This window comes from Sander lucioperca, chromosome 7 (assembly GCF_008315115.2).
Source record: "Sander lucioperca isolate FBNREF2018 chromosome 7, SLUC_FBN_1.2, whole genome shotgun sequence".
Lineage (NCBI taxonomy): Eukaryota > Metazoa > Chordata > Actinopteri > Perciformes > Percidae > Sander > Sander lucioperca.
In genome coordinates this window covers 5,626,647-5,654,637 of record NC_050179.1, presented here as the reverse complement: position 1 = coordinate 5,654,637, position 27,991 = coordinate 5,626,647, and the positions used below count along the sequence as shown (strand labels likewise).

At 40.7% G+C, this 27,991-nt stretch overlaps 2 protein-coding genes and 1 long non-coding RNA gene across 4 annotated transcripts in view; 2 read left to right on the top strand and 1 right to left on the bottom strand.

The window, feature by feature from the left end:
• The first annotated feature begins 31 nt into the window (after nucleotides 1-31).
• On the top strand, nucleotides 32-15,517 carry slc6a13 (solute carrier family 6 member 13). 2 transcript variants are annotated; one of them, XM_031282758.2, is made up of 15 exons: nucleotides 32-257; nucleotides 3,856-4,056; nucleotides 4,651-4,785; nucleotides 5,979-6,119; nucleotides 6,970-7,051; nucleotides 7,394-7,526; nucleotides 7,929-8,063; nucleotides 10,123-10,226; nucleotides 10,479-10,603; nucleotides 10,766-10,878; nucleotides 11,226-11,363; nucleotides 11,968-12,070; nucleotides 12,568-12,668; nucleotides 12,969-13,139; nucleotides 14,238-14,487. In XM_031282758.2, exons 1-15 carry the CDS (start codon nucleotides 251-253, stop codon nucleotides 14,400-14,402), a joined length of 1,854 nt encoding a protein of 617 aa, XP_031138618.1. In that variant the 5' UTR covers nucleotides 32-250; the 3' UTR covers nucleotides 14,403-14,487. The 2 variants fall into 2 exon arrangements, with proteins under 2 accessions (XP_031138618.1, XP_031138617.1); XM_031282757.2 differs by having other exon boundaries at nucleotides 45-257; nucleotides 3,847-4,056; nucleotides 14,238-15,517.
• Nucleotides 14,839-27,991, top strand: part of mon2 (MON2 homolog, regulator of endosome-to-Golgi trafficking) — a 60,688-nt gene continuing 47,535 nt past the window's right edge. Inside the window, exon 1 of the mRNA XM_036002872.1 lies at nucleotides 14,839-14,866. The gene's annotated coding sequence lies outside the window, so the exon portion shown is untranslated. The remainder of the gene's footprint in view (nucleotides 14,867-27,991) is intronic.
• Nucleotides 24,207-25,137, bottom strand: LOC116038828. Its single transcript, XR_004102173.2, has 4 exons — nucleotides 24,984-25,137; nucleotides 24,755-24,856; nucleotides 24,613-24,662; nucleotides 24,207-24,531 (listed from the first exon to the last, which is right to left on the bottom strand). It is a non-coding gene; the product is annotated as an uncharacterized LOC116038828 (long non-coding RNA).

Here is a 27,991-nt window from a genome sequence, read left to right as displayed (position 1 = left end):
TGTGTGTGTGTGTGTGTGTGTGTGTGTGTGTGTGTGTGTGTGTGTGGGGTGTCTGAATGGAATTGGATAAAGGGAGGGGGGTCTTCAGAGAGGGGCAATTCAGAGGGAAAATCTCACTGCGGGCTGCACCAAAGTTTTCAGTTCCTCAGATCTCCGCCCCTCCATGAATGTTATATGGTGAAACATAAAACAGCAGCAGGCCTGTATTTGGTGGCCCACTCTCTTCTTGAAACTGATATTGTACAGCATTATGAAAGGTGAGTGCCTTTGATTATCAATAATGGGATTAGATTTCTTTTCCAGTCAGATATGGTTAATAAGTGAACTTATTGATATTTATTAGATATAATGAACATATCCATAGATGTCTTAAATATGTATTTCATTGCATTTATTGGCCGTAGAGCTCAGTGAGGGCTGTCGTTTTAATGATTTCTGTCATACTTAGTTTCTTTGAGGAATAACCCACTGATTGTTTTGTCCAGCTAATGAAAGGCCTCCAGTATTAAAACATTACTAACATGTTCCAGTGCAAAGACTGTGTGCGGGTCTGGGAATCAATACTTGGCTTTTATAACTTTGTTGTTATATTCAGCAAATGTTTATGCAGCACAGTTCATTCCATGCTGAGAATCATGTTGTCCCATGCTGTTATCAGAAAGAAGACAAACTGTGACTAAATGTGCTGTTGATCTAAGACAAAAGTTGCTTGTATACAATGTAATTCATCCTCAGTCATCAATAATTAATAAGCATGTGTAGCTTATTTTGCATTGTTTTTTTTCACAGAGATAAATTGTCTATCAGAGAAAATGGCTTCTACAGAGCTTTATCGTTTGATCATGGATATTTTCTTGCAATCGAAAAGATCTTTTTGTACATCAATGCTCACCATTTCAGACATGTGACACTTAACATTATTTAGAAGGAAAATTAAGCAGATTATTAAACAAAGGTCCATTATTCAAACTAATAAATCATAGATTAAAAAATGTATGCCATTTGCATTCACAGCTTATGCTATTGTTTTTGTTTTTTTGTGTTTTTTTTCACCAACCAGATGTATTCATTCTAACATTCATGTAGACGTACATCAATTAGTTTTTAACATGCCATGCTGCGACTGTAAATCTTTATGGTGCAGGTAGATGTGTGACATTGAATCCAACCTACCTTATGTAACTAATCCAGTTATGCATTAGCCCACAATAATCCAACTGTAGGAGTGTCAGCATCATTAGGAATATGTAACTATGATCTGCAATTGATTAGATGCCATTATTTCCCATCCTCAGACTTTTGTGCCTACGTATATTTATGTTAGGAATAAAGCTAAGTACCGTACTAATGTCTGATTGATCTATCAGCCGAGTTGCCTTGTGGGTAATGTAGGCGCCAGGTTTTGACAAGGAAGAAGAATGCTTGAAATAAAAAAGACGATTTGCTGCATCCATTTTTATACAGTATGTTCATTAAACTATCCAGTTTGCACCATGTCAGTCACACATTCATTCAATCATTCATCAGGTCGGTCTGTCAGTCACTTACTCAGTCAGTCACTTGCTCAGTCAGTCCACAGCTTTTCAGAGAGAGGTGAAGTTGGCACTGTTCCCTGGGATAAAGCTCCACTGTGCCTCAATGAGGTCATTCTCAATCTTGGCATATTTTCTCACAGTGTGCCTCTTCTCTGGCATTCTATAAGCATGTACGTATGAAATCTATTTCAGCCTGACTATGCTACTATAAATAATGCTAATATTTAGTCTCATCTATTAAAAGGACTGTGTTTGAAGTGAGGTATTTGGCTTGTGTGTTGAGCTTCCCGGCATCTACAAAGAAACTGTGAAAAAGTGAGGTAAACTGTGATCTGGCTGCAAGGCCAGTGAGGAATTCTCATTTGCCTGCACAGAGCGGTGGGGCTCCACAGCTTTTGTTACACCAAGCCTTCATTCCCACCAAGTACCTTCTGAAAAAAAGGGACTCTATTTTTACCTCAGGCCACAATTTGGCTCCAGAGCTGGAGATGTTGGCTCCTAAAACGGGTCCAACCTCCAACCCCATGCACACAACACACAGAGTCAAAGTTGTGTTGCACCTCTGCCCTTTGCCAGGAAGATCACATTCCTAAAAGTGGCTTCACACAAGGCTTGGCTAAATGACATTTCCATCCCCTGTGTTGTTTTCAGAACTGAACTCAAAAAACAGGGAGCTTCATTGCTTCCATGAGACCAGGTCACACATCATGTTACGTGTTTTTTGTGTGGATGTGTGAAAGAAGAAAGAGAAGGAGGTTTGATGTCCACATGTAGTCTTGTAACTGAATTAGCTTGAGCAAGTCTCCTGCAGAGTGATGAACAATTTGTTTGAATTTGGACTGCAACAACGATCATGATGTGCTTGAGAGAGGGAAAAGGGAAACAGAAGGACTGGTGAGAGGCCTGTTAATGCAACCTGACAGGAGTGAGCACAGTCAGTGAGTTGTCTGTTTCCTCCACAGAGAGACATTCTTTCAGCAGCACTGGCCCCTAAACAGGGTCTGGCCGAGAGCTTGACCAACTTCTAACATGGCCACGTTACATCAAGCTATTATTGATCTCATCCGATACAGAAAAAGTAGTGACATAAATCATAGCTCATGTAAACAAACATAGCCATTTTTGGAACATCACTTACACAGTGGGAATTATTCTTGAGAACTAGCCAAGGTCCTGAAATTGCTCCCTCCAGTCTTAAGTACACTTAATCCTCAAATAGATCTCCTTTATACTTACCTGATAGGTCCAATTGCAGCCAAACTGTGAAGTCCCTTAAGGACGGTTGAGTGACATTTAAAGGAACACGCTGCCTTATTGGGACCTTAGCTTATTCACCGTAACCCCCAGAGTTAGATAAGTCCATACATACCCTTCTCGTGTCCGTGCATGTTGTAACGCTGTCTGACGGTTCCACCGGTAGCTTAGCCTAGCACAGAACCTGCAGGTAACTGGTTCCAACTAGCCTACTGCTCCGAATAAGTGACAAAATAACGCCAACATGTTCCTATTTACATGTTGTGATTTGTAGAGTCACAGCGTGTACAAAAAACAACGTAACATGAGACACAGCCATCTTCTAACCGTAAACAAACTGGGAACTATATTCTCAGAAAGGCGAAGCACTGCTACTTCTGCTACTTGGGCGGAGTGATTTGCTTTGCAGCAAGCCTTTCTGAGAATATAGTCGGTGTGTTCCTTTAAAAATGGTTCTGTATTTCACTGGAAGCCCATAAGGTGATTTAGGTACTGGAGTAATATGTTTGGATATTAGTGCAGAATACTGGCTGCTGCATTATAAAGCCCTCTTAATGGATACAATTTTAGGCCTACTGAGCAAGTGGTGCTAATTCAAATAATTTTGGATGTTAAAGACTCTAAAAACATATACAACTACCATAGAAATTAGTTTCCAAACTTTTAAAAACTTTTTTTTCAGACTTGTTTTGTTTGACTAAAGAACTGCAAAAAGGGCAGGGAGTTTTTAGTATTTTATTGCATTGATTGCATGACATTGTCACTTGCATTTAATTATATTGTGATGATATGGTCATACTTTTTTCCTTTTACAAAATGTGTCAATATTTATAATTTGGATTTTTATTAAAACACTAACTAAAGAGTTTTGATTAACACAATGCATAACAGTGATGACACTGAACTGCCATCAATTGTGATTTTGCTTACAATTGCCATTGAAACAACAACAAAGCAAAGCAATCAGATATGCCTCTCAGGATGAATAAAATGATTATGTCTTTTGCTCCATTCTTCTTTGTAATTTTAGTTTTTTCTCTTCCACTCTTACCCTTTGGGGGCACAGGGGACATGGAGACTCCGTCCAAGGTGGAGCCCTCTAATGGGCACAACAGGTCCCTGGACATTGTGCCCAGTACAGAGGAGAAGATGACAGACAGGGGTCAGTGGGGCAACAAGATTGAGTTTGTTCTGTCAGTGGCTGGAGAAATTATTGGCCTGGGGAATGTCTGGCGTTTCCCCTACCTTTGTTATAAGAACGGAGGAGGTGAGTGCTGGAATTACTTATCTCTGGCCTTTTCAACAGAAAAGCTTTTGCATTTAGTCATCAGGGTTGAACAAATCTTAAATTATTCCACAGAAGGCTTATAGAAATTCCATATTAACATTTGCTTGCAATTGCGTGACAGCAAAATTAAGCTTCTCAGAGGAAATTTTGAATTAGTTTAGGAGGAGATAGTACACAGGTTAATATGTAATCTATTCTAAGGAGATCCATTGATCAATGAGGGTCATGGTTCACTGAAAATAGGAAAATAGCCAGACAAATGTTGGCATGTAATGTCTGACACATAAGAGCTCACTGACAAAAAAAACAACTGGCAAACAACAAAATTTTGGATCTTTAATGTCCCATAGAAAGTGAACCACTGTAGTTTGATTCTTTTGGCTGTATGGATAATTTCATATTTACTTTACCAGCATAATATTTGCATGACTCTGTATCATGGCCGTTGCTTATACCAGCAGAATGCTTTAAATTCAAACAATTTGCACCAGTCTCTACTACTTTACATTGCTTGAGGACATATTGAAAGCATCTGAGTGAACTGTGCATTAAATCTGCATGCTGCTTATACAGGTGCCTTCTTCATCCCATACCTCATCTTCCTGTTTGCTTGTGGCATCCCGGTCTTCTTCCTGGAGACGGCTCTGGGTCAGTACACCAGTGAGGGAGGCATCACCTGCTGGAGGAAAATCTGTCCCTTGTTTGAAGGTAATCTACCTATTTTCTTAAGAGAGATAATTTAATGGATGTTTAATAATGTTAAAAACACTTTAAAAGCACCAAGAGTAGATCAAACTCATCAGCCACAGCCAAGTTTTACTGTCGTGCACTCCCAACATCTGTTTATTTTACACTTTTATGACATAATTAAGATGTTTCCTGTGCTTTGGAAAAGTGTATGTTTGGGAAAGCATCCATCTTCATGATGTTTTGAATGTAAATTTGAAATGATCTAATGATCACAGTATGCATGTATTTCTGAAACAATGAGTTGCTTGTGCACCACATGGGCTACATCTAAATATATTTGTGCAATAATGTGGGAAGGAAAAAGTAATGTCAGACGTGTACTGTACAAGGTGTTTATGTGCATGTATACTTTTCAGTGCACTTGTACAGTATATGTGTGACTTTGTGTGCACCCATGTGTGTCAAACAACCAGTATGAATGCCATACAGATGTAGCATGGTGATGATTGTAGCTGTAATTGCTGGCAAGCAACCAATGCTGGCTAATGTGGAATTTGTCTGCCTTCAAATAAGTCTGTAATCAGCCATAACCATAACTCATACAGGATGACAGCTGGTGAAGAGTCGAGTCAGGTGTGCAATCATGAGTTGGAACAATAGTTTAACCTAATAAATGTACCTGTTACAGTTTACCCTGCATCTAATCTTACTGTACTCTGATGCAGTCATTTAGAAAAGGCAGCAGAGGTGAGCGATGGGTTTAATGAAGCCGCAAATTCCTAGGTTAAATTATGTCTCTTTGTCAATAGTGAATGGAACTGCCAGGGAGCTCTTGTCATTGATTCTAAATGACTTCTCATTTGAGATAAACTACACTAATTGCTTACATTTGAAGCTACAAGTATATTGCATGTTAATTTGAATTGGTGGTGTTCTCTGACTACTGAATATAACACCGTGAGCTCACTGAGACTCCAGGTGTGCTCGCTTAATGGCATCCAAGCTGCTTTTTGACCTGCAAGACAAGTTTCTCAATACATGATGTATAGCTATATTAAAGCATTTAGCCTCATGTTACATTATCACACTTATTCTCATGGCATTGTCAAAGACATAATGCAGAGACAGAGTTTCTCTTTGGCCAAAAAAAGTTATAATAATGGCAGCATTTTACTGTTTAATCATAATCTTGGTGTTTTTTTCTGTTCCAGGAGTGGGTTATGCCACCCAGGTGATTGTTGCTCTGCTTAACATCTACTACATCGTCGTGTTAGCCTGGGCCGTCTTCTATTTGTCCCAGTCCTTCACCTGGGATCTGCCCTGGGCCTCCTGCAACAACACCTGGAACACAGGTGAGCAACAGGGCCATATACCAAAGGCAATAGATGTGCTTTTGCTAGACATATTCTGTGTGTAATCATTAATCAGGTCTCCATCTTGACATGCTTATGCATCTTTAGCCACACATGGGTGGCAATGGTGGCAATCGGTCCAACACATTGGGCAACACTAAAATATTTCAACAACTATGTGATGGATTGCCATGGAGTTTTAAAAATACATGCATGAGGATGAATCCTAGTTACATTTGGCGATTATTTGTCTTTTCCTATTGATTGATTGATTTTTAGTGAAATGTCTCTACAACTATTAAATGGATTGCCGTCATATTTGTTTTCCCCTTGTATGTATTGTAATAACTTTCATAATTGCCTGACTTAATTGCTATCATTAGGTCACAATTTTAATTTTAACAACACTTTGGTTCATGACCAAATACCTTAAAACTAATGACATCCTCATCAACTCCAGCTGTGTATAGCTAATTACCACATGTTAGCATGTTAACAACATGCTAAACATTACACACGCTAAACATCATACAGCATATTAGCATTGAACCGCTAGCATGGCTACAGACTTTTAGTGTTGTTTATTTTAAACCAATCAAAAAAGAATATATATATATATATATATATATATATATATGTGTTGTTTGGTTTTTTCCTGGCGTTTTCCTTCAACATTTCATTAATTTATAGTTTTATTGTATCCTAAGGAAGTGAAAGTTCCTGCACCATTTCACTCCTCCGCCTCAGTGGTGGCATTGTTTCACTTGCCTGTGTGTAACTTGGAAACCTTAGAGAAAGCTTGGATTTCTTCACAGCATTGAATGTCTTTCTGTCTTTCCTTTCATTCAAGATTCCTGTATGGCATTTCAGAGGGGGAATAGCTCCATCAATCACCATGAGAACACCACCTCTCCTGTCATTGAGTTCTGGGAGTAAGTGCCTTTTTGTTTGTCCATGTCCTCAAATGGCCTTGTAGGTGCCAACAAGTTCACAAAATGTGCAACCAAGTAATTCAATCTTGTATTCCATCCTGTTTTAAAAATGTTTGATTGTTAGACTAGATACAACTTTTACTACTGGTTCCAAAGATTTGTAGTTTTTCTACAAGGCCTTTTGAAAAGCTTAGACCCTTAGCTTCTTCACTACTGGGAGTATAGACAAAATGTTCTACTGGAAAAGTTGAGAACATAAATACTGTGATTGTGGTATATAATGAATTCTAAGACTAGAAAAAAAAATCTAATGTTTGTCTTATGTTTGTGTCCTTGTCCCAGGCGAAGAGTGCTGAGAATTTCCTCAGGTATTGATCACATTGGCTCTCTGAATGGGGACCTAGTTATCTGTCTGGCCGTTGCGTGGGTCATCTGCTACTTCTGTATCTGGAAGGGAGTCAAGTCTACTGGCAGGGTGAACCTTCTCCTTCATTCACTATAGGATTAAGAGAGTATTAGTAGATAGTATTCTGCAGCATTCCTTGTTTAAAAACATTTGTACGCTTTTTTGCTCTGATTTTCATTGGCATATACGCTTGCTGTGTGGTTAGATCTGTCTTTATACACGCAGAAAGAAATACATTATGCACAAACTCTGCTGTTAGCGCAATCACTGTTAACCACAATGGCTGAATAGCCTCATACCTCATCAACTAAAAATCACAAATAATAAAGCTTTTATATGTGACAACATATATAAAATGTTGTCACAGATTTAACACAATATAACATTTTACTTGTTAGCCTGAACACACTATTGGTTATAAGTCATGTAGATATGCATGTCTGATTAAGAAGTACTGCTTTTTCCCTGCAGGTTGTTTACTTCACAGCAACCTTCCCTTATGCTATGCTGGTGGTCCTGCTGATCAGAGGGGTTACCCTGCCTGGAGCCTCCAGGGGAATCCACTTCTACCTCTACCCTGACCTGGGACGGTTGTCTGACCCACAGGTAGTGTGCTTTTCAGACGTTATGTTGGACATTCACAGAAACACAAACAAAAACAGGTAACATCTGCTAGCCTAGCAAAACAGTTGTCGTGATCTAGAGCTACAGAGGCTGACCATCGTCCCAAAAAGTTGCTGGTTGAATCAGGACCACCCATGTGGAGGAAGTTGCTATTTCTGGAATGATTTTTATTGGTTGTGTTGGCAGTTAAGGCATTGAAAACGTTTTATTCACAACATATTTCACAGCATTTGAGCTAGTATTTATTTGCTTGAAAGTTTTGTTATACATCTTGTCTGAATTTGATCGCTCAGAAAAGCTACCTTGTCATTAAATGGCGTCCTTGTAAATCCTTTCCAGAATTGCTAAAAGGGGAGTGAATATTGGACTTAATTTGTCAACTAGGCAACAGTTTGCTACCGGGTTTTCCATACCAACTTGAATGGTGAGAATTACCAGTGTTGTGTCCATAGCTTGTTTCCACTGCCACTTAGTGGCCAAATTGTTACTGCAGGTTTAAGGTGATGTGAATCCTATGACCGGTGGAGGAAGGTCTGGCAATGCGAGACTAATCACCGGGGACACTTTTTGCATCCATCTATCCACTCCTGTGACATTTTGTGGGAATAACATCACATTACTTCCTACTTTTACACTGAACACAAACATAGCTTCCTTTATGATTTTTTTTTACAAACAGTGCTGCCACCAATTTGTCTTGAGGGGACAGTACCATTTAAATATTTGTCCAGCAGAATGTCAAGTACATATTCCATTCTGAAGGGAAGAGAATGGATTGGGAATGGTGGTGGTAACAGGGACTTTACAATTATGTCCTTCCTTGCCGTTAGATTGCAACCAGTGTGAAAATCTAAAAGAGGGGCCCTCTTAAATCCCTCTCAGGGCTCTGGGGATGAATACAAGCCCTGTGTGTGCAGGCCAAGACAAGCTAGGCTGGTGGAGCTGGTGTCTTGGGAATACCTGCCTTTGTGTCATGTTGTGTCCAGAGCTTATGTTGTTGGTTGGACCCCTAGTCAATCAGATCTTCAGGAATTGCTGCCAGCTATCTAAAACATGCCCCAGTGCCCTGGGAGCACTTCACCAGAATTGCAAGTATAAAGACAAACCTCATTTGAATTTTGGAGTGTGAGTGAGTGTTCAAAGAGAGGGTAAAAAAGTGCTGCTCTTTATGCCTCTGAGAGACAGGGATGGATAAATAGGGTTTGCTGGATGGGTAATGTCAGGATGAAAGGGTTAAGAGGGTGAGTTTTGGGGTAAAGAGCTTCGGGATTTAATAGATGCATTGGGTGTTAGATGGTGTTTTTAAAAAGAGATGGGATGGTGGGAGTGGCGATAACTCTTTTAATATGAAGGGTACATGGGAGGCTGTGTGAGGAGAGCAGTCCCAGACACTTCATGTAGTAATCATTTGGTGTTTAATCATTACCTTTATATTGCTAATGAAATGGTCCTTGTCAATATGCACACTGGTAGGATACACCTTCCTTGTTATTTTAACTAACAGCAGACACAGTCATTTCTCATGTGTATGGGTTTGCAATCCGTTTCCACACAGCAGAGTGAACCAAGTCTTCTGGGAGTGTTAGCAATACATCACCTTTTATTTGTATTAATCCGTTGTAAGTATGCAGGCTAGAATGAAAATGTAGAGTGTGGTAACCGGTTATTCTTTGTATGTTTTGTCATGATCAGCTGATGGTTCAGTTATATATCGTAATTATTCTGTATGTGAGAGCTGATGTCACTCAGAAAGCCCTGACAGCTCAGTTCTAAAGGAAGCTAGGTTGGTAAGCTGTGGGTTGAATCCAGTCAGTATGAATAAATGTGCAATGTTTCTTCTTCAGCAGAGTTTAAAACACTTTCAGCATGTAAGCTCCTTTTTCCATCAGCAGATAGAATGTACTTTTTCAAAGTCAACATAACAAAAAACTGAAAAAAAAAAAAAGTTCTTTTAGTTTATGTATGTGTTTCAATTATTATTATTTTGTGCATTTAAATATATTTTCTCTGTCTGATTATCTTGTTTGTATTCTGTCCTAAGGTATGGATGGATGCTGGGACTCAGATCTTCTTCTCCTATGCCATCTGCCTGGGTTGCCTCACTGCTCTGGGAAGCTACAACAAATACAACAACAACTGCTACAAGTAAGGACTGTAATGAGAACGCATTAGGCATTATGATTAACTGCACAACACTACCTGACTATTCCGTCTTAAATGACAGTCAAATTGAACCTGTTGTTCAACCTTACACTACCACAATTGTTGACGGTTGACATTCTATCTTTGTATAAAAGGGAATCAAATCTCTAGTCGAGACAATATTGGGTACCATTCTCAATCTGTTTACACATGCAGTTTCTAATCATTACATGCCCCTCTCTGTGTTATTTCCAGGGATTGCCTGTCCCTCTGTTTCCTGAACAGTGGTACCAGTTTTATTGCAGGGTTTGCCATCTTCTCCATCCTGGGCTTTATGTCCTATGAGCAGAACGTGCCCATCTCAGAAGTGGCTGAATCTGGTTGGTTTTTCTTTTAATGTTTTTAAAAAACAGTGTAAGGTACTCTAACTGAGACATAATTATTTTTGAAAGATGTAATAGAGCAGAGCATTCACATGAGCAAGGATGACCAATAATGGTAATTTTAATGAAAAAATGACATGTAAATTCTGTTCAACTCAGGTCCAGGCTTGGCCTTCATAGCCTATCCTCGTGCTGTGTCCATGATGCCTTTCTCCCCTCTATGGGCCTGCTGCTTCTTCATCATGATCGTCTTTCTGGGACTGGACAGTCAAGTGAGACCAATATATGCACGCGCACACACACACACACACACACACACACACACACACACAGAGTGAGAAAGAGACATTCAGGATTACAGTTTCAAACAAAGGTGCAAAGCACCATGGATTATTTATCAAGTTAATGTGTACATATCTGCATCAATTGTGTTTGCTTGGTAGTTTTTTTTAATAGGTCAGCACCACGCATACTCCCATGCACAAACAAATGTATACACTCATATATACTTACAGTACCATACAAAACCTTTCCCATTCAAGTGAATGAGAAAGCGTGTCCAACCTTTGACTGGTATTGTATATATAATGTCTCATAGTTCTTGTTTTTTCTTTATTAGTTTGTGTGTGTGGAGAGCCTGGTGACAGCCATGGTGGACATGTATCCTGCCACCTTCCGGCGTAAAAACCGCAGAGAACTCCTTATCCTGGCAGTGGCTGTGGTGTCCTTCCTCCTGGGGCTCATCATGCTGACAGAGGTTGGTCTCAGGGACCTCACTTCAAAATGTTTTTACACAATACGTTTACAGAATGAACATGTCATCTTGCCCAAAGGAGGGTAACTCTACATCCAGAGCTTATATGCAAACCCTGTTTATTTTAAACCAGATTTCCGAATTAACATTTAGAAATTTTATTTTCAAGATAATATTGGACAATCATAGTAACAATACCTACATTTAAAATAACCAGCTCTAAGATAATAAAGAGGTTAATAAATGGTGGTTTTGAAGACCTTTTGTGTTTCAGTGAAGACTTTCTTGTCTTCTGAGATTTTAAGCATGCCACACTTTTAAAATGAAACTGCCCATTTCTACCTAGTACAGCTTCTTGTTAACAGCCTTCAGTCCACATAAACAGCAGATACTCCATTCCTGCCCAGCCAATTGTTTCTTTAACTGTGCCTTGTTTGATTATGGTCTTCTTCACAACATAATTGCTGTGTTACACTTTGTAGAATTGTCCTCAAGTACAAAATGAATGAGGGCCTAATGCAGTCTTAGTTCTTCCTCATTATATGACAGCTTGGAGGTTTTCTTTTGGTAGTTATACCTAGTTTTAAACCCATGTCTGTCTCCACAGGGCGGAATGTACATCTTCCAGCTCTTTGACTACTATGCAGCCAGTGGGGTCTGCCTGCTCTTCGTGGCTATTTTTGAGACTGTTTGCATTGCTTGGATTTATGGTGAGTGTGTTAGGCAGGCTATTTGGGAATGCATAAAAGGGGGGATTTAAACTACAAAGGCTTTATTCTCACTAGGCACTATTCATCCCAGTCCACACTGCCCTCTACATTCAGCCAATCACTAAGAATTAACTTTTTTCTTTGGCTCACACATTCGAGCCAAAGAGTGTTTTGAGTGTTATTTCAGTCCGTTGGTTTATTTAGTAAATAAATAATATTTAGAACATTAAATCACAGTAAAGTAGCCTACTGTTTTAAAGCATATCTCTCTCTCTCTCTCTCTCTCTCTCTCTCTCTCTCTCTCTCTCTCTCTCTCTCTATATATATATATATATATATATATAGTTGCTCAGCAGTCATTTCTGCCAATCATGAAGATAATTAATGTGTTTCTTTAAAGATTTCTGTGGTTCATACAGAGTGAGTCTTGACACAGATGATTGTTTTATATCGATGTAAGTCTCCACTGCGTTTCTCTCATCTCTCCCTGATTACAGGTGCCGACCGTTTCTATGACAACATAGAGGACATGATTGGCTATCGCCCCAGCCCTGTCATCAAATATTGCTGGCTTTTCTTCACTCCTGCAACATGCATTGTGGGTCTTACATTCATTTTCAACATGCATGCTTTCACACTGCCCTCCCAAAGCAAGAGCAGCCTCTGCTGGCCAACAGTGAAAATACATTTTAATTTACAAACTACCGCAAATGGTCAAATAAAGCCTACTTTATCTATATCGTAACAAAACAAAATAAAGGAATTGAAATTAAGGTTAAAGATGGATTATTATCAGCTATTTACTTAAAATCGTTACTAGCATTTCAAATATAAAGTATGTAACATAGTCAACACTCATCCAGAACCATGACATATCTCTCTCTGTGTCTGTTATCAGGGAACCTTTGCTTTTGCCTTGATCAAGTACTCACCTCTGAAGTACAACAATGAATATGTATATCCATGGTGGGGATATGGGATTGGCTGGATACTGGCCCTGTCCTCCATGCTGTGTATCCCTCTCTGGGTAGCAATGAAACTGTACTACACCCCTGGAACACTGAGAGAGGTACGTTTTACCTATAAACTGTCCTTTTTAAGTGCAAATAACTGGCTTTGCCACTTGTCATTTCAGAAGAATGAACCAAGAAAAGAAAGTAGTCCACAGGATTACAGAAACTTGGGCAATAAATTGTGTTAAGGCTGCTCTCATTAATACTTTTGTATTGGCTTTTTGTAATGGATCACATGATAATGTGTATGTGAAAGGGGTCAATCTTAGTAATGAACCCACAGAGAATTAGCAACCTTGCAGCTGCTACTATTGAGCATTTATGCATCTTTCAGCTCATTGTTTTGTTTTCACAACTTTACTGTTTGGTTCAGTGTCACCGCTCTCATTGACCTTGTTTCCAGCAGGCATCCTTTTTCAAAGCTCTGATAAACCCACCGTACACTACCTGCCCAGCACCAAATGGCAGACAAACTGAGTTAGCAACTAGATGAACACAGTGGAGCATTTAGCAGCTAAAGAGCCAGATTTTTCCCTCAGGACTTGGTGAAGACCAAAACAGAACTAAAATGTTGGTGATGATGGATGAATATTGAACTTGCATTCGTCAGGTGGACAGAAACAGAAACTCCAATGAATGCTATTGTTGCTCCATATTTGCCGAACTAACACATTCACTAACACATGTAGTAACACATGCACCACAACAACCTTATAAGGCCATAATGTGTCAATATTGTGTGCAAGTTGCACTGCCCCAAGGGGTCAAATACTCAAGTAATAATTTAGGTAAGAACAGTTGTTAGAGTTATGTATTGTTGTTTTTGTTTTTTTAATAAAGCCTAAATATGGCAGTTATATTATATTATTTAAAAGAAAATAATAATTTGAAATGGGGCATTATTGTGGTCTAGTTGTTAAGGTGTTTATGAAATAAGCACAATGTTCCTGGTTTTCTGTTTTTCTGCCATGTAGGCTATTGCATTACTGATGTTGAATAATCTCTTTAATAATGTTACTGGTAAGACTCAGATGTCAGTTCAAAAATATTAAATATTTGGTTTAAAAATGACTAGTCATCAATTTTTCAAACACTGTATCACTGACATTTGGCCTAGCAAGTTTTTCTTAATTTTATACATTTTTCATTTACAGCGCCTTGTTCTCTTGACCACTCCTTCCACTGATTTACCGAAGACAAAACTGGAGCAGGAGAAGCTGCTGGCCATCTTCGCAGCAGACAGCGACAGCCTCCATCAGAAATCACCTCCCACTAAGGATGGCTACTTCCCTGTTGATGAAAAAGAGTCTCATTGTTAGAGACTTGAGGTTTGGAATCAGAGGCTTGTAGGGGTCAAAGGTCACTCCTCAGCTTTGACACTCTGTCTGGCCCCATCCCAACTCTCTCTGCAATACCTCACCAGACAGAGTGGCATACAGGCACGGTGCAGACTTTAAGAGTCCCCTACTCTGTAACTGCTGATCTGCTGCTGGAGCTTCCTCTTTTGTACACCGCCTTCAGTATAATGCCATCAGCATTCTTACTTAAAGGGGCTGTACTCAATATTCAGAAACAAATTGGTTTTGGATGGAGTCTATAAAGCTCTCACAGACTGTTCCCTTACTCATCAAATACCAACGTTTTGTCATTTGTCATTGTTACCGACACACAAGGCACTCACGTGCACTAACCTGCGGCCGGACCGGCTATCAAAACATTGAACAGAGAAGCTCAGATCACAACACAGAGGAACAGTGACTTCATCCTCTGCTCAGGATGCCATATACTAGATCTTTACACAGCAAATAGTTATTTACTTCTATATTGATGTTTTGAATATCGAGTACAGCCCCTTTAAAGAGTTAAGTAAGTTACATAAGTTGGTTACCATCTCATTTGCCAGTGGCAGAGTCACATGTACACTTGAAACAATGTAGCCATTGTTGTAACACAGTGGCTAAGAATTTACATTTGATCGTGTCTGCTTTCTAAGGAAGCATTTTTTTCTGTTATGGACATCTCTAATGTTCAGTTAGTTTGACATGACATTACAGTTACTTTATTGATTCTATCAGCTATCTGCTGCAAATGGAGCACAAGAGGAGTCACATGAATAAAAGCTGTGTGTGTGTTTAAATGCACTTCTGTATACAGAGTTCAAGTGTATTCCAGTTTTTGCTGTATTGTAGAAAGTTATCATCTCAGGATGTAACATTTTCTCATTAAAAATAATCCTATAAAAGCACAGTTATAGTATAAGTAATAGTTTAAATGTATATTTAGCTGAACTAACCAGAACTCAACTCAATTAAGCTTTGCTGTTGTTTCAGAACAATGTTACAATGTTCATTTATTCAATATGTTTTTTTATTTCTTTTGCCAAACATTGCAGAGTTACATGAATATGTTACATGCTTTTTTTTCAATCTTTTGATTATTGACATGATTTTAATGTAGTCGGTTTTGCCTTATCTCTAATGCATTGATTTGTATGAAATTAAAAAGTAAAGTGCCTGAAGGAGGCAGTTGTGCCATTTAGATAATATAAACAGGGCAGTCTGGTTGAAGGGTTTCATTCCAAAATGAACATCTCTCTTGACATCTCTTTTTTTGTTGTATAATAATGAACTTGAGCATGTGTTTCTTTAGATGTTGACATGATTGATTCCTGATAGGGAATACTTTTACATAGCTTTTATATGCTAAAATTATTTTTTATGACTGAATAAAAAATACCCTCATTTGAAACATTTCTCTTGACATATGTTCATATTTTGTAGGACATGCAGGTCATCATTCAATAACTGAATACTCCTTTAAGGTCCATCACACTAGTTAGAAATAAATTTAAAGACATCTGTTACTACAATTTCAGTTTCAATTCTTAAAAAAAAAAGGCTCTACATTTATGGATAATTTACTTCCCTGTCCCTCACACCTTCAAATCAGCAGGCTGTTTTGGGTGTCATTTCACATCCTACATAAGTAGGATGCTGGAATAAGCAATAGACCCAAAATCTAAATGGCTTGTACAAATGGTTATTTATAGGTATGGTTTTGACTTATACTGCCCTAGGCAAAACGCCGTAACATCATGTTTGGTCGAAAATGAGTTAATGTCATTTTTGGGTTATTTGAGACCTCCTTTATCATGTGCATAAATATCGTGAGTTAATTTGATTGTTTTAACAAGAAAATAAAGGGCTATGACAACCGTAACATCCAAAACGATACGAGAAACCAAAGCAGAATGCCGTAACAGCTGTTACGGCTCTTTGCCTTTGTTCCGACACGCTGAAGTTGAGTTAAGGTTATTTGTTTAGCCAGGCATCAAGAGAGATGTTACTGTGCCGCCATGATGTTACTGTACTCTTTGCTTTGTCATACTGTCAAAGTTTGCCGCTTTTAATTGTCACCAAACCATGTAACATACACACGACACATCTTTGAAATAAAGTGGCGATGGTTCAGATCTGTCAATGTCAGTGACAGCCCGGAGCTAGCTAAATTTAATCTGTGTCACGTAGCGCTAACGTTGATGCTGACACACCTCTTCACTTGGCGGAGCCTCACATCAGATGCCGAAAACCAATTATTAAATACACAGGCATCCTACCTTTCCATGCAATCCGATATAATCCATGGAAGATATAATCCATAGCAATACACGTCATCTGATGTATCCACAACAATCCATACCTGTTTGAGCCATATTTCCTTCTTGCAGGTGTTCATGACAGATCTTACACAAATCCATATTAGTACTAAGCTAGTTATCGCTAACGTCCGTACAATTAAAAAGTAGTAATCCAAGTCGAGTTCGTTGACTGTGCATCTTGAGCAGTTTGGTGACCCTGAACCCTTAACCAGGGGCGATTCTAGGATCAGACCTATTCCCTAAACGTTACTTTTTGGTGTGGTTCGAACTAACCTTCAGAGAACCAGAAACTAACGTTCCCTAAACGTTCTGTGTTAGTGGGGAAGGCGCGGGAGATAGTTCTCCATGAACTTTCAAGTTCTGTGGTTTCTTTTAGAAGCAAAAACAACTTTTAACTATCTTATCTATCAAAACATGGTATCATCAATATTACACCATATTGTATGATATTAATGACAATCTTTTGTCTGCTGTTTGGGTTGACATACGCAGACTGCCCTGACCTCTGTGGTTATGAAGTCCTTTGAGCGCCTTGTGCTTTCACACCTCAAAGCCATCACCGACCCCCTCCTGGACCCCCTGCAGTTTGCCTACAGAGCCAATAGGTCTGTAGATGATGCAGTCAACCTGGCCCTCCACTACATCCTCCGGCACCTGGACTCCGCAGGAACCTACGCCAGGATCCTGTTTGTGGACTTCAGCTCTGCCTTTAACACCTTCATCCCGGCTCTGCTTCAGGAGAAGCTCTCCCAGCTTGGTGTGCCTGACTCCACCTGCAGGTGGATCACTGACTTCCTGTCTGACAGGAAGCAGCATGTGAAGCTGGGGAAACACGTCTCTGACTCACAGTCCATCAGCACCGGATCGCCCCAGGGCTGCGTTCTTTCTCCTCTGCTCTTCTCCCTGTACACCAACAGCTGCACCTCCGGTCACCAGTCCATCAAGCTTCTGAAGTTTGCGGACGACACCTCCCTCATCGGACTCATCTCTGATGGAGACGAGTCCGCCTACATGTGGGAGGCTGACCACCTGGTGACCTGGTGCAACCAAAACAATCTAGGGCTCAACGCTCTAAAGACAGTGGAGATGGTTGTGGACTTCAGAAAGAACCCAGCCCCACCTGCCCCCATCACCCTCTGTGGCTCCACAATTGACACTGTGGAGTCTTTCCGCTTCCTGGGAACTACCATCTCCCAAGACCTCAAGTGGGAGCTGAACATCAGCTCCCTCGTGAAGAAAGCACAACAGAGGATGTACTTCCTGCGGCAGCTGAAGAAATTCAACCTGCCAAAGACAATGATGGTGCACTTCTACACAGCCATCATTGAGTCCATCCTCACATCCTCCATCACCATCTGGTACGCTGCTGCCACTGCCAAGGACAAGGGCAGGCTGCAGCGTGTCATTCGGTCAGCTGAGAAGGTGATTGGCTGCAATCTGCCGCCGCTCCAGGACCTATACGCCACCAGGACTCTGAAGCGTGCTGGAAAGATTGTGGCTGACCCCTCCCACCCCGGACACAAGCTCTTTGAGTCACTCCCCTCTGGCAGGAGGCTGAGGTCCATCAGGACCAAAACCTCACGCCACATAAACAGTTTTTTCCCCTCCGCCACTAGCCTTATTAACAAGGCCCGGAATCCACCCTCACTCTCTCCACACCCCACCTCTGGCTCCTCATGCCACTGTACCTACTCTGCTGTAGCGTCCCTTTTCACTACTGTTTAACTTATTTTACTATTTATTTTAATTTATTTTATCGTTATTAATACGTACTGTGTGTATATGTTTATACTTATATTGTTTATATCTTTTTATCCTTCTTATATTTGTATGTGTGACATGCTCCAACAACACCATGACAAATTCCTTGTATGTGCAACGTACTTGGCAATAAAGGCCTTTCTGATTCTGATTCTGATTCTGATTCTGATTCTGATTCTGAAACATTGTATTAACATTTCTTGACAAGAAGTCCAAAAATACTACCGGAATTATAGTATTAAGGCAAAGAACGAAGAGTGACAACCACATACAGTTTGAAACCTCCACATCACCTGTCGGCCTATACAGGGAGGGGGGACCTCAGTGGTTCAGAAACTTTATTGTGACCCCTTTACTATCCTTGGGTAAACTGACGACCCCTGACTAAGTGACATATTTCATGGATATACCTTATTATATTCAATGCATAACAATAACACTGTTACAAAAATAAATACAATTTTAACATACTGTCCTGTGAATATTGCCACAGAGATGAGATTTCCCGACGGAACCCGACCGAACCCGATCCCAAATCCGGCCGAACCCGGTACCGAACCCGACTGAACCCGATCCTGAACCCGGCCGAACCCGGGACCGAACCTTAGGCCAATCCCGGGACCGAACCTTAGGCCGATCCCGAACCCGGTACCAAACCCGACCGAACCTTATGCTGAACCCGGCCGAACCTGACCGAACCTTATGCCAAACCCGACCCCGACCGAACCCGATCCCGAACCCAGTCGAACCCGATCCCGAACTAACCCGATTCCAAACCCAGGTTCAGGCAAAGATCTTCAGCTCTAACTGTTTCTCCATTTTAATGCACCACGGAGTTAGCATTCACATGTTAACCTAAGGCTATGCAGCAAACGGGAGTTGTTTCTCAGATTCTGTGGTTTCTGTTGAAAGCAAAAACAACTTTTATAAAAACAATGATCTTATCAAATTTGATAAAAAAATATCATCCACCTCCATGTATTTACCTTGTCCTTTAACAAAACATGGTATCATCAATATTACACCATATTTTATGATATTAATGACCATCTTTTGTCTGCTGTTTGAGTTGACATACGCAGACGAAACATTGTATTAACATTTCTTGACAAGAAGTCTAAAAATACTACCGGAATTATAGTATTAAGGCAATGAACGAAGAGTGACAACCACATACAGTTTGAAACCTCCACATCACCTGTCGGCCTATACAGGGAGGGGGGACCTCAGTGGTTCCCAACCTTTTTGTGACCCCTTTACTATCCTTGGGTAAACTGATGACCCCTGACTAAGTGACATATTTCATGGATATACCTTATTATATTCAATGCATAACAATAACATTGTTACAAAAATAAATGCAATTTTAACATACTGTCCTGTGAATATTGCCATAGAGATGAGATTTCCTGACGGAACCCGACTCCAAACCCGATCCCGAACCGGGCCGAACCCGATACCAAACCCGACCGAACGCGATCCCGAACCCAGCCGAACCCGGTACCGAACCCGACCGAACCTGATGCCGAACCCGGCCGAACCTTGTGCCGAACCCGACCAAACCCTACCAACCCGACCCCGACCGAACCCGATCCCGAACCCAGTCGAACCCGATCCCGAACTAACCCGATCCCAAACCCAGGTTCAGGCAAAGATCTTCAGCTCTGTTTCTCCATTTTAATGCACCACGGAGTTAGCATTCACATGTTAACCTAAGGCTATGCAGCAAATGGGAGTTGTTTCTCAGATTCTGTGGTTTCTGTTGAAAGCAAAAACAACTTTTATAAAAACAATGATCTTATCAAATTTGATAAAAAATATCATCCACCTCCATGTATTTACCTTTTTCTTTAACAAAACATGGTATCATCAATATTACACCATATCTTATGATATTAATGACAATCTTTTGTCTGCTGTTTGGGTTGACATATGCAGACGAAACATTGTATTAATATTTCTTGACAAGAAGTCCAACAATACTACCGGAATTATAGTATTAAGGCAAAGAACGAAGAGTGACAACCACATACAGTTTGAAACCTCCGCATCACCTGTCGGCCTATACAGGGAGGGGGGACCTCAGTGGTTCCCAACCTTTTTGTGACCCCTTTACTATCCTTGGGTAAACTGACGACCCCTGACTAAGTGACATATTTCATGGATATACCTTATTATATTCAATGCATAACAATAACATTGTTACAAAAATAAATGCAATTTTAACATACTGTCCTGTGAATATTGCCATAGAGATGAGATTTCCTGACGGAACCCGACTCCAAACCCGATCCCGAACCGGGCCGAACCCGATACCAAACCCGACCGAACCCGATCCCGAACCCGGTACCGAACCCGGCCGAACCTGACCGAACCTTGTGCCGAACCCGACCAAACCCTACCAACCCGACCCCGACCGAACCCGATCCGGACCAAACCCGATCCCGAACCCGGTCGAACCCGATCCCGAACTAACCCGATCCCAATCTCAGGTTCGGGCAAAGATCTTCAGCTCTAACTGTTTCTCCATTTTAATGCACCACAGAGTTAGCATTCACATGTTAACCTAAGGCTATGCAGCAAATGGGAGTTGTTTCTCAGATTCTGTGTTTTCTGTTGAAAGCAAAAACAACTTTTATAAAAACAATGATCTTATCAAATTTGATAAAAAATATCATCCACCTCCATGTATTTACCTTTTTCTTTAGCAAAACATGTTATCATCAATATTACACCATATCTTATGATATTAATGACAATCTTTTGTCTGCTGTTTGGGTTGACATATGCAGACGAAACATTGTATTAATATTTCTTGACAAGAAGTCCAACAATACTACCGGAATTATAGTATTAAGGCAAAGAACGAAGAGTGACAACCACATACAGTTTGAAACCTCCGCATCACCTGTCGGCCTATACAGGGAGGGGGGACCTCAGTGGTTCCCAACCTTTTTGTGACCCCTTTACTATCCTTGGGTAAACTGACGACCCCTGACTAAGTGACATATTTCATGGATATACCTTATTATATTCAATGCATAACAATAACATTGTTACAAAAATAAATGCAATTTTAACATACTGTCCTGTGAATATTGCCATAGAGATGAGATTTCCTGACGGAACCCGACTCCAAACCCGATCCCGAACCGGGCCGAACCCGATACCAAACCCGACCGAACCCGATCCCGAACCCGTACCGAACCCGCCGAACCCGACGAACCTTGCGAACCCGAAACCCTACCAACCCGACCCCGACCGACCCGACAAACCCGATCGCGAACCCGGTACCGAACCCGATCCCGAACTAACCCGATCCCAATCTCAGGTTCGGGCAAAGATCTTCAGCTCTAACTGTTTCTCCATTTTAATGCACCACAGAGTTAGCATTCACATGTTAACCTAAGGCTATGCAGCAAATGGGAGTTGTTTCTCAGATTCTGTGTTTTCTGTTGAAAGCAAAAATAACTTTTATAAAAACAATGATCTTATCAAATTTGATAAAAAATATCATCCACCTCCATGTATTTACCTTTTTCTTTAGCAAAACATGTTATCATCAATATTACACCATATCTTATGATATTAATGACAATCTTTTGTCTGCTGTTTGGGTTGACATATGCAGACGAAACATTGTATTAATATTTCTTGACAAGAAGTCCAACAATACTAACTGTAGTATTAAGGCAAAGAATGAAGAGTGACAACCACATACAGTTTGAAACCTCCACATCACCTGTCGGCCTATACAGGGAGGGGGAACCTCAGTGGTTCCCAACCTTTTTGTGACCCCTTTACTATCCTTGGGTAAACTGACGACCCCTGACTAAGTGACATATTTTATGGATATACCTTATTATATTCAATGCATAACAATAACACTGTTACAAAAATAAATACAATTTTAACATACTGTCCTGTGAATATTGCCACAGAGATGAGATTTCCCGACGGAACCGGACCGAACTCGAACCCTAAATCCGGCCCGAACCCGGTACCGAACCCGATCCTGAACCCGGCCAAACCCGGGACCGAACCTTAGGCCAATCCCGAATCCGGTACCGAACCCGACCGAACCTTATGCTGAACCCGGCCGAACCTGACCGAAACTTATGCCAAACCCGACCCCGACCGAACCCGATCCCGAACCCGATCCCGAACTAACCCGATTCCAAACCCAGGTTTAAAAACAATGATCTTATCAAATTTGATAAAAAATATCATCCACCTCCATGTATTTACCTTTTTCTTTAACAAAACATGGTATCATCAATATTACACCATATTGTATGATATTAATGACAATCTTTTGTCTGCTGTTTGGGTTGACATATGCAGACGAGACATTGTATTAACATTTCTTGACAAGAAGTCCAACAATACTACCGGAATTATAGTATTAAGGCAATGAACGAAGAGTGACAACCACTTATAGTTTGAAACCTCCACATCACCTGTCGGCCTACACAGGGAAGGGGGACCTCAGTAGTTGCCAACCTTTTTGTGACCCCTTTACTATCCTTGGGTAAACTGACGACCCCTGACTAAGTGACATATTTCCTGGATATACCTTATATTCAATGTAACACACAAATAAATACATTTTTAACAGATACTGTCCTGTGAATATTTCCACAGAGATGAGATTTCCCGACCGAACCCGACCCTGAACCCGATCCCGAACCCAATGCCAAACCCGACCGAACTCGATCCCGAACCCGACCGAACCTGATGCCGAACAGGACTGAACCTTATGCCGAACCTGACCAAACCCTACAGAATCCGAACCCAGCCAAACCCGGCTGAACCCGATCCCGAACCCAGCCAAACCCGATGCTGAACACAACCGAACTCAATCCCAAATCCGGGTTCGGGCAAAGAGTTATTTCTAAGCTCAATAAAGGCCTTGTGAAGCAGCAAAGGGATGTTTGATTTGAAACCTCCACATCACCTGTCGGCCTATACAGGGAGGGGGGACCTCAGTGGTTCCCAACCTTTTTGTGACCCCTTTACTATCCTTGGGTAAACTGACAACCCCCTGATTTCATGGATATACCTTATTATATTAAATGCATAACAATAACACTGTTACAAAAATAAATACATTTTTAACGTACTGTCCTGTGAATATTGCCACAGAGATAAGATTTCCCTACCGAACCCGATCCCGAACCTGCCCTAAACCGATGCCAAACCCGACCGAACCTGACCCGAACCCGGCGACCCGATCCCGAACCCGACCCCAAACCCGGCCAACCCGATGCCGAACCCAACCAAACTCAATCCCGAACCCGAGTTCGGGCACAGATCTTCAGCTTTAACTGTTACTCCATTTTAATGCACCAGGGAGTTAGCATTCACATGTCAACCTAACCCAGTTAACAATTTATGGTTCCCAGAACGTTGGTTGCGCGAACGTTCCCTGAAGGTAAGGTTCCCCGGAATGTTCCCCTAACGTAACATTTAGGGAACGTTCCCCTAACGTTCTTTTTTACATTCCCTAACCTTTAAAAAACTTTAACAACCATGGTACCAAAAATTAAAAAATATATATAATAATCAGAATCAGTTTTATTGGCCATATAGACACATACTGTACAATAGAGACAACGATATACATATAGGCACATAACACAATATACAAAAAATACAACTATACAAATAAGACATAATATCAATACAAGTACACATGGAGTAGAGTGCAAAGTAATAGTGCAAATGTAGTGTGCAAGATGCATACTGGAATGATAAAGTATGTAATGTGTAGGTGAAAGGCCAAAGTGGGGATGACCCTACTTATCAGCAGTTCAGGATAGTGATGGCTGTGGGAAAGAAGCTGCTCTAATGTCTGGTTGTTTTTGTGTGCAAGGATCTGTAGCACCTGCCAGAGGGGCTGTTGGATATTGTGAGGGGGGGAGCACTGTGGGGTCCTCCAAGGGTCCTTAAGAGCATGAGCAGCTCATCCATCTTCTCCTTAAATACATCCATCCGTTGTGCCATGCGGGTAATGGTTGTCCTCATAGCTATTGAAAAATGAATGGTGTTAGTTTTAGTTGTAATACATTATATACTTGCATGTGAACAACTTAAGTGAGTCTTCTTACCTGTCATTTCCGTCTCAATGGCTGAGCCATCCACTGTGTGATGAGTTCCGCTGTTTACAACAACAAAAAAGTTAAGTTACTCTCAAGTTTCTTGTCATGAAATTGTATTGAATTGGAAATGGAAAAATCAAAGCCACTGTACCTTCAACTGGGTCCCAAGATGAAGTGGCAGGCCGAGCTTGCGTTACAATAGACCCATCCAGCTCTGGGCGACCGGCTGGTTTCCTGTGTGGGGTTGACTCATCTAAAAAGAAAGTAGATATGAATATTGGTCATTTCATTTATGGTAGGTTTCTTGCACATGCCATTGCAAAAGATGAACCTATGTTGTTACATTAGACAATTGCTAAAAAAAATTAAAAAAAACTTACATGCAGGTGGTGGAGGCAGTGATGTCTGCTGACCTGAAAAAAGGCAGGAAGAGACAAACACATCAGAACAGTCACATGATATGCACCAGGTTGAGTGTCAGTAGTTCCATGGTAGGAAATATGACTCTGGTTTCTTAAATGCATGCATAAATGTTAACTTCCGGACAGGGCTTCCGGACACACACTCCGTCCTGGAATGCTTTCTTGCTTGTGGAATGGATTCATCTGAAATAAAAGACCATACAATTTGTACTGATTGCAAAAAGAATATTTGAATGTATACAAACATTGTATGTGACAGGATTTCTCAGGATTTTGCATTGTAGCCCATATACTTTCTAATGGGGAGACACAGCATCCATAGAAATGCATGGGGTTAGTTTGTAAAGCCAGTAGGCAGATGTGTAGCCTACACATATTCTGTCCCTTCCTGTACGCTTCTCCATTCACTTAAATAGGAAAATAGCTTGCCGATAACTGCCCAAAGTGCGTTGCAAGATGGCCGCCGAGCACATGCCGTGCACAGCAAACAAAGACTTAAACAAAGCGCAATATATATGCAGTCCATTTAAAGCGTAATTAGGACAGAAGCGCCACTTTTAAGATTGACCGTATTCTCGTTTTCGGGTCAAATGGCCTTTTGAATGGGATAGCTAGGGGCTACTATGATCGCATCAAAATCACTATTTTTAAAACACTAAGAAGGCTCGACACAACATGAAACTTTGCTCGAAGTCTCACCAGGGGCTCTACACATGAACTCAGCATTGAGAACATTGTTTGTGTACACAGAGTTTACTAAAAAGAAAGGTTTTGAACAACTCACTGCTTGACTGGCAAGATGGCGATGAGGGGGAAAACCATAGATATATATAAAGGCTAGATGTCTTACGGTGGAGTCTCTAACGTCATCACCGGCAGCCATCTTGTCACAGTCAAGCTTTCTTGCGGGCTTTGTGGTACCTGATGTAAGGTGAGTGATCTGCACAAACACAAATACTCTTATCTCGCTGAAATCTTGACGGATTTACAAACGGTTTGGTTTCTTACAAACGTTATTAACGTGGCTATAATTCTGGATGCTTGAACATGTTGAAATTGCAGCTTTTCTTTTCGAAAAACGACTTAATCGTGCAGCATAGTTGTGTATCACTACTACTTGCGCAAGTTATCAAGGCTGAGACCACAATCGAGCTGTTTTACTGACACCAATAACGATTTTATGATGACTAATCTTTTGTCTAAATTACAGTCTTTGTGGATGTGGTTGTAGTTATTAGCTGGCTAATAACAAGAAGCTGTGAGTGTGGTTGTAGTTATTAGCCTAGCTGGCTAATAACAAGAAGCTTTGAGTGAGACCTAGTAGCAGCTAACGTTACAGTTTAGCATAGCTATGACATAATAGTATTACAAGATTGTTGTTGACCCAAGGCTTTTTAGAAGTTTGTATACACAATCGCTGAATGTTTCTTTTGGACACCTTTTTATAACTAGTTTAGTGTGGTTGTCTTATTCTGAAGTACATACATGCATACATGATGCATACATGCAAACATGCATACAATTACCCCAAACATATGATAATTTAGGTGTGTATTTTTGTCGTTAATTAACTTACCGTTAATATTGAAAGAAGGAAAAAAGGGTTGGAAATGTTGACAATAATTTATATATCTGGGTACATTTCTCATGTTTTTAAGGTTTCCCAAAACCAGAAAGATGAAGAGGCAGTGGGAACTTGCTCTAAGAAGGGACGGTTTTGTTGCCTCTGACAGGACACTGCTCTGCAGTGAGCACTTCAGGAGTGAGGACTTTGACAGAATGGGGCAGAATGTCTGTCTTAAAGATGGTGTTGTGCCAACCATTTACAACTTTCCAGCTCATCTTTAAAGGGTATGTGTATCATTGACCAACAATAATTCAAGGTGTATAAGATTGATATATCAATATGTGATTAAATGTCACTTTAGTTTTTGTTACTGCAAGTTATATAATGTGTTTTTTATTACAGCACATTTTAGACACTCAAAACGTCTTTACTTACGTTTATTTTAGCTGGTAGCAACAAGAAGCACAACCACCTCTAGAAGAGCGGAAAACAACCTGCCAATGGACTTGTCTCAGGATGCACCTCAACCTGATGTTGTGAGTATTTGCATGTGGAATATCAAACAAATGAGAGCATCATATGGCTTATTATATTAAATCCTTTATCTTGGTGGTACCCAGAAAGGTCTATGATGGTGTTAGTAGTCTAAGAGCCCAATATTATTTGAGGTGGTACTCTGTGTAAAAAGTTTGAGAACTACTGGCTATCTCACTTGCTCTGTCACTCATACACTTGAATGAATAAACATGTGTGAACATTGAAACTACACCCAGGGGTAGGCAACCTTTTCAATCAAAAGAGCCAACCCAGAGTTGGGACCAGCAAGCAGAGCTGCTGTCTGTATAAAATCCTCCTCCTCACCTATAAAGCTCTTCATGGTCAGGCCCCTTCATATCTTAAAGAGCTCATAGTACCCTATTACCTCTTTAGAACACTACGTTCTCTGAATGCATGGCTACTTGTGGTTCCTATAGTCTCTTCAGTTACCAAGCTCCTCTCCTGTGGAACCAGCTTCCAGTTGTGGTTTGGGAGGGAGACACCCTCTCCACATTTGAGAGTAGTCTTAAGACGTTCCTCTTTGATAAAGCTTATAGTTAGGGCTGGATCAGGTGAGTCCTGAACCATCCCTTAGTTATGCTGCTATAGGCCTAGACTATCGGGGGATTTCCCATGGTGCACTGTCTCTTCCTCTCTCTCTCTCTCTCTCTCTCTCTCTCTCTCTTTCTGCACTCATTCATGTCCCATTAATGCATGTTACTAACTTCACTTCTTCCCCGGAGTTCTTGTGCTTTCTCGTCTCGCAGGTTCTCATGGATCCTAGTGGAGCCTCCTGCCATGGTCCTGCTTGACTGCCATTGCCAATACTGTTGTTGCTGTGCACCTGTCTGTCTGTCTCTCT

What these genes read in the sequence shown, in the direction of transcription:
- slc6a13 (XM_031282757.2), top strand. An exon ending in TTGTTATAAGAACGGAGGAG is followed by an intron (nt 4,057 to 4,650) that starts GTGAGTGCTGGA and finishes CTGCTTATACAG; the next exon opens with GTGCCTTCTTCATCCCATAC. An exon ending in TTGCATTGCTTGGATTTATG is followed by an intron (nt 12,071 to 12,567) that starts GTGAGTGTGTTA and finishes CCCTGATTACAG; the next exon opens with GTGCCGACCGTTTCTATGAC.